Source organism: Daphnia pulicaria, chromosome 9, assembly GCF_021234035.1.
Source record: "Daphnia pulicaria isolate SC F1-1A chromosome 9, SC_F0-13Bv2, whole genome shotgun sequence".
NCBI lineage: Eukaryota > Metazoa > Arthropoda > Branchiopoda > Diplostraca > Daphniidae > Daphnia > Daphnia pulicaria.
This window is the reverse complement of record NC_060921.1, coordinates 3562394-3569531: the sequence shown is the minus strand read 5'-3', so window position 1 is coordinate 3569531 and position 7138 is coordinate 3562394. Positions and strand designations below refer to the sequence as shown.

General features: G+C 41.5%; 2 protein-coding genes across 2 annotated transcripts in view; one reads left to right on the top strand and one right to left on the bottom strand.

Moving 5' to 3' along the window:
• LOC124313072 (gamma-aminobutyric acid receptor subunit beta-like) overlaps positions 1-5480 on the bottom strand; it is a 49435-nt gene extending 43955 nt beyond the window's left edge. Inside the window, exons 1-3 of the mRNA XM_046777787.1 lie at positions 5014-5480; positions 3705-3784; positions 1754-1821 (exon numbers count right to left, since the gene is read on the bottom strand). Coding sequence (XP_046633743.1) covers positions 1754-1821; positions 3705-3784; positions 5014-5114 — 249 coding nt within the window. The 5' untranslated portion in view covers positions 5115-5480. The remainder of the gene's footprint in view (positions 1-1753; positions 1822-3704; positions 3785-5013) is intronic.
• LOC124313083 (dipeptidase 1-like) overlaps positions 1-7138 on the top strand; it is a 1013891-nt gene that overhangs the window by 771733 nt on the left and 235020 nt on the right. The gene's annotated exons all lie outside the window — the stretch shown is intronic.

The window sequence follows — 7138 nt, the reverse complement described above, 5'->3', positions numbered from 1 at the left end:
CTTCTAGTTTGTTCTGAAGTCATACTCAAATGAATTAAGTTGATTTAATTCATCTCTAGTGATGAGGAAAATTTTCAAGCGCAAACAAAATGGTGTGCAGATACCCACGAAAGCAACAGATTCTTGGGCTACCATGTCCGATAGGCAATTTTACTAGAAATGAAAACGGAAGGAAGTCGAGCGGGAAAAAAAACGTCAAAATCGGTGGAGTAAATGGCTTTACTCAACGCAGGGTGAAGAAGTGAATGAGAGAGTGAATGAAGAGACCACGATTCTACTGTTTCCAACTCTCCTCCAAATTGGCATCGCGTTTCATTCGGAAAATGAAATCAGGGCGCAAAATTTCTTCGTCAATCGAAAATTCACGGCCAAAAAAAAGACCAACATTTCAACCTCAACCGATGGAAATGTATCTGGAAGTCTGGCTACACTCTACGCCACACAGCAAGTTGTTAAAACCCTGACAAGAAATCAAATGTGGGCAAAAAGCACACCTGGAAAACTGGGGCAAAGTCGAGTAATGCCCCGACGACGGCAAAGCCATCATTGAATTCACGCTGCTGACCGAACGATCGCAACGAAGTGGCAACTACACGGCACTCAACGCCATCGCATTTACTCGACTGCAAGGCCGAATGTTATGTGAATCAAATGTTGGGGGGGATCTCATTACCAACGATCGACTTTTTTTCTCTTTTCATCCCACCCGCATCATCAGTCAAGGAAATTGGGGGAGAAAATTTCTTGTGCCCGTCTGGCAGCTACATGACATCGTGCCAATTACAAGTCGAGTCGCCCCAGAGGAGCCGGCGACGACACGACGGCCAACAATTTGAACTGCAGCAGCGGCCAGACGCTTGCAGAGGAGACGGGACCCAATTGCGGGGCGAATGGAACTGAATGGTTTCACGTCTGGTCGCAGGGGGAATCTGCGGCCTGCAAACGCGGGTGGATAAATCACGTGATTACGGAGAGACAACACGGGTCTCGACGACGTTTTCGTGCTGCAGCTCAGAACAAAAAATCGAACAACCCCCATTCAGAAATTTCTCAATCGATTGAATTGTTACTGCAGTAGTTTTTGTACAATAATCTCCAACAAAAGACAAAATTGGTTGCAACATACAAAAAGATGCCTAATAAATAATTCCACCCATTTTTATTTCAATATTCCCGCCGAATATTAAAAATGGGAAAAAATAAAAGTGGCAAAAGAAATGATCAGGGTCATCGATCAAACGTCACATGTTGTAGCCTATAGGGCGCAATCTTATACCAGAGGCCTTTGATAGTAATATTAAATAATGGAAATAATAATAATGGAATAGATCGCTTTCTCTACTCCATTCGCTAGCCAACGGTTATTATTGCGATTGCATTTCTGTATGGATGTGTGATGGCCTCCAGCGACCACCGTCCTTGCCCAGCAATAGCTGCATTTTTCTCCGTCGATATCGTACACTCACATACATACACACTATATATATAGTGCAGTATATATACTCTGTCAACTTTGCCATTGTAAGTCCACTAAAAATAACGGAGACCCCCACGCAATCCGATATTCGCTTCAAGTCTTCCGTCCCCTCAGGGCAGCCCGATGCCATAAAACGAATATACACATTTATAGGAGCTGTGTGCGCCATTGTAAAAAGAAAAAAAAAAACGTAGACACGTGACGCCGAATTCAAATAGAATCAACAAATGAATAAAAAAAAAGAGAGAGAAAAGTATAGACTAGGATCAGACTTACCATCGTCACTTCCGACAGGGAACTGATGGTGATGATGCCCATCGAAACTTGAATCTGCACCGGAATTCCTGTTTAAAGAGAAAATAAAAAGATTCGATCAAATTCAGTTCGTCATAATTTTTCTTATTTTTGGAAGGTATCGCGTAGCCGCAGACATTTCAAATTTTAATAAATGCGGAATAATAACAAGGAACGGGATGTTTGCGGTCTTCTCTCTCTAAATATGCGGATCAATATTTCATCAAATAACATTCTCCTATTCTTTAGAAAAAAGGAATATTCGCCAGTGTCTGTCTGCTGTCAGATCCAGGCAAACGGTTTGATCCGATTAAGACTTTTCCAACTTCCCTCCCAAAAAATAAAATAAAATAAAGAAAAAAGGTCCTGCCCGATCTTTTTTTCTTTCGTCTTTGAAAGTTATTGATTTTAGGATCGGACCTCGAGGGCTATTACTCTTTGATAACAATAATTGCGGAGCTTCTTTCCGTGAAATGATGTTGCCCAGCTGCGGCCGGCTTTCTTAATAGGCTGCCAAACCGCAGCGTCAGCTCAAACAACGAGAAGCGACTACTATCCGACGTTAGAAATACACAACTGTTTTATACCTAGAGATAATAGTCTTTGCTATCTCTCGATGTAAGACGATGGTGGAGGGGGGACCATTAAAGAGAGAACACAGAAGCTGGGTCGGATTGATTTTTCATTTAGGTTTAGTTGCTGCTTTCGCTCTCTCACACTTTGCTCTAGCTGTGCTGCTGCTGCTGCTCTATTGCCCAGCCATTGTTCAGTCTGGCCTTCATCCACTTTTCGCCGAGTAGGAGGTTGTGGGTTGGGCCATTTCACAGGCTCTTACAGAAATTCGGTTAAGACGTAAACCGATTCACCCCAGAAAGATTTATATATATGTAAACATAAAGTTTCGCTCTCTAGCGGATAGCTAAGAGCTTATCCGGCCCAAACAATAATTGCACATGTCCTATTATACCTCATGCTCCTGGATCAGCCTCCTATTTTTTTTAATATAACAGCAGACGAAAAAAAGAAGAATAATCGGCGTAACAACATCTCGAAATGGAACACGGTTTGTGGCGGATATTATACGTGTGTGTATCTACAGACACACACGTACATAACTCTGACAGCCGGAAGAGAACAAACACACACACACATACAGAGAGAGGAGGGATGGAAATCAATAACACGACAGGGAATAGTATATAGATTTATATACACAACTAGAGAAAACGGTTGTGTGTGTGTGCGAGAGAGAGAGATGAGGTTTAATAGCCCGGCCATTTGTTTTCTATGTCATCGGCTTAAAAAAGTTATTATATAAAACAAAAAAGGCGGGAGCTGGGGGCAAATCTATAGAAGAAAATAGTTGCTGTATTGATTTGTGTGCTTCTCTTGTCTGTGTGTGTACACGTCTAATTTGTTCCGGTTTGTTTAGCTCCGACTCCGGCTCCTTAATTGATAATACCGCACCCTGCCGCCACGCTATCAGGCCTTTTTTTATTATTTATTGAGGTTAAATTGAGAGTCATCAAATGACGACGGCCATAAGTCTCATTCCACCAGCCAAAAAGTAAATATAAAAAGAGTAATCACTACTGTTCTTCTTCTTATTAAACAAAAAAGAAAAGATGAAGTGGTCGGCCAGAGAATATGAGCATTATTCGCTAGGGAGGGAATGAAGGAGAGCGGCCATAATGTGTGTAGCAGTAGGTACCTACAATAAGTGGCCATCACCGGAGCGTGATGTTTGTCCATCAAAACTTACGCCACATCATTGTTATTATTACACACACACACACACCGTTCTACCCCGGCCGTAATAAATAACTCGACATCCTAGCTAGCGTATAATCAGAAAAGCGCAGACAAAATCTCAACTATAATAAAATATGGACAGAATTTAATGTTGAATACAAAAAGATATAGAAAAACTCACCGCCGTAATTGGGACGAACGCGTTTGTCATAGCCGATCTGAAGTCCGTTGAGGATGCCGGAGATGTTATAATGATGCTTCCTGCGCAGTGGTGTGTAATCCGCCGTGTCGCCAGGAGAAGAAGATACATGCAAAAGGTAACACACACACAAAGTTGGGAGAAAGTCATTAGTGCTGAAAAGTTTTTGGCGAGAGTCGTCGAGAGCAGCAGAGTTTTACCATCATCATCATCATCATCATTAGGGTGTCTGTTATCGATTAAATATTCCTATGCAAAATGAAACTGTCGTCGTCACGGGGAATGAAAATCAACTGGAAAGGAATTTTCCTCCTTTCTGTGAGAAGATTTCCACAGCGTAACAAAATCGATAACTATTTACACTCAAGTTTCTACCGGGCTGTGTGTATATCTGTCAATTTAAAGTCCATTATAGATTTTTGTTTTGTTTTGAGACACACATAAAAGACGGACCCGTTATTTTAAGTTGGACATTATTTACAGGATAGAACTGTGGAAAGATACGGGAGTGATGCTGACACCATCCCGAGAGATGCCATTTGTCCTGAGGGATATCAACAAAAAGGAATGTAGGAGCTCTACTACTACTACACACACGCTCCTTACAGCTCCTATACATCATCTAGGATACATCAAAAGTCGTCGGGGGGTAAAAGTAAAATAGGTTTCCTTGTTCTATATTATATAGAACGACGGGCACATTGAGATATCAAGAAACGTCAGGAGAAATTGCGCACGAATATTGTGTGTGCATAGACGATGGAAATAGTTACGTACGTGTGACGTGGCCATCTGTTTCTACACAGATAATATGCAATACAATTGTTACTCGGCTCTCCCCTTTACTGTGAAATATCGTGTGTACCCAACTAATAATACATTATTATAATGATGCTCAATTGTTTCTTCCCGGGGCATGGAATTTGAATTTACACAAAAGATGCTGTGCAACTGGCCTATTGTTGTCGTTCCCTCCTAAAAAAGGGGGCGTAATCAAAAATTCAAAAAAGAAAAGCGGCCATCTTCTTTTTTTGGTGACCCATCCTCCCAGAAAAAAGAAAAATATCTAACCCCCCCTCCTCACACGCCTCGTGTGTCACTTGGATTTTTTCTCGACGCGATAATATCCTCGAGAGATTTGGGAAGCGTGTCCACTCTCATTTCTTAGCGGTTAGATGATGGACACATGGCTTATTATCTATAATATACTGTCGTTCACGCTCGACAAAACGTGGAAATAACCAACGAACGAACGACACACACAATATGGAAGAAGGAAGAATTTCGTTACCCAGTGTCGGATGCAGCCGACGTCGGTCCGGGCGTCAAAATGACGACGAGACCCAATAAGAAGACGGTCCATTTCGACACGAGCTGCACGATCGACAACATTTTCTTTCGTCTTTTAAATTGTTTTTCTTTCTATCTCACCAGTTTTATTCAGAAATCGATAAGGTCACGTATATTCACTCACGTATGTCCACTCAAAAATCACTGGTAATAATTCAATTTTCTTTTATTCAAAATTGCCTAGCACTTGATCCACCACTGAATTTAAAGAATGTCGTACGAAAATGAAAATTTTTTTAACTTTCATTCAATGTCTCACGAACGTGTGAGCAACTGCCGTTGCTCCCTGCTCCTAGCGGTAGCACCAGCGTTCTGACCGGCCTCGTGCACGTCTAGCCGCCGACGTTACCCGGGGCAGAGCCAGCGCCACTGGTGGCAGAAACTTGAACTCGACAAGGTGCTTCTGCGCTGCGGTGATCTCTTCTGCTCAGTCCAATTTTTATCATTTCTTTTTTGTTGTGTGTTCCGATAGATCTACAAAGTTGCATTTCCTCTCGACTCTGTTGGGAATTGAAAAGGAAATAAAAATAAAATGTAGACTTTGTCCTCCACCCAGGTATATTTTTTTTATTTTCTGCGGGATAATTCTCCAACTTTGTGTATAGGAAAGATCAATCGGCGGTCTGATCTTGTGCGGAATTATGTAAATCTATATATGGCCCACCAGGCGATTCCAAGATTCCCTATGATGTAACATGTAAATCAGGTTGTTAAAAAATAAAATCAAAATCAATTTAAAAAAGGAACACTTGAAAGATAGTTCAGTCGAATCAGCGATGGGTCTAATTATGCACCGCCGCCAGATGAAATTTCCCGGTGTAACATCCAGCCAACTGATTCCAAAATCAAAGATCATTTGACTCGACACAATTTTGCGAATCAATCAGTCCATTTCTTTACTTCCAGGCCCACCGACTAAATGAACTAGCTTTATAAATAGGCCATATAGCGTTGATGTGTTATATAGGTCCGTCGCTGTGGATGGTTCTCCATAGATAAAAAGAAAAACTATATATATGTGTGTGTGTGTGCTGTATAAGCTCGTGAAGAGAGAGGGGGGGGGGGACAGATCGATGCGACATGTCCCCGCCTCTTTTGTATAGATGTGACGCGGTTAGAGAAGGTTCCGTTCGTCGGCACCCGCACACACACACACACTCTCTATATCAAGGAGAAGAAGATTGAGAGAGTAGTATTAGGTATACCATTTCGACGACCGAGCCGAGTCTTTTCTCTCTCGAGCTGTTATATCGTCCGAGGTCGATTCCAACACACACACACAGAATATACTACACAGTTGCCCCATAACAGTTGGAATATATATAGGCCCATAAAGAATCCTAAGAAAAAGAGATAGCCTGGCTTTTTTTGGGACTCGCCAAAATGTTCCAGCTCACGTTGCTGCTGGGGTTCCAATCAACTTTTTTGTTTTTCTTTCTACTACAGAGCTGTGAAAGAGGGTATTAACTTTAAATGGATAGACAAGACTATTTAGAAAGGCACACACACACACACAAACAGCAATTCATCACAACGGACCAGCACCACACAGATATATATACGAGTTGTTTGTTTTTTTCGCCACAGTAATCGACCCGGACGGCCACTTTTCTATCTCAGAAAAATCCCATTTATCCTTGCCACCAGCAGCTCCATTTCGTTCGCGACATTGCGCAAATAAAACTTTTTTTTTTTAAAGTAAAACAAAATTATTTGTTATATTTATTTAACAAAATGCCGTCTGTGTGATGTATATATATACGAAATAATATTTAGATATATATATGTGTGTGTGTGCCCATGCCAAACATTCCTGCGGTGTTCAGTTGGATGTTTTTGCGCTTGTGTGTTGCATGTCGCGTTATACGCCGTCGGGCTTTTCAAAAAGAAAAGAAAGATATAGAAAAGAGAAAGAAAAGTCCTTCTTTTGTCTATATAGAAAAGATTATAGACATTTGATGGCTCAAACGGAGAGCAAAAATAAAAGACTGGGCACACATACTCTACCGAGCTGCGCTCCGGTGCGCAAAAACACAAAAGCTCCGCCCTCCTTTTGCAACTATAAA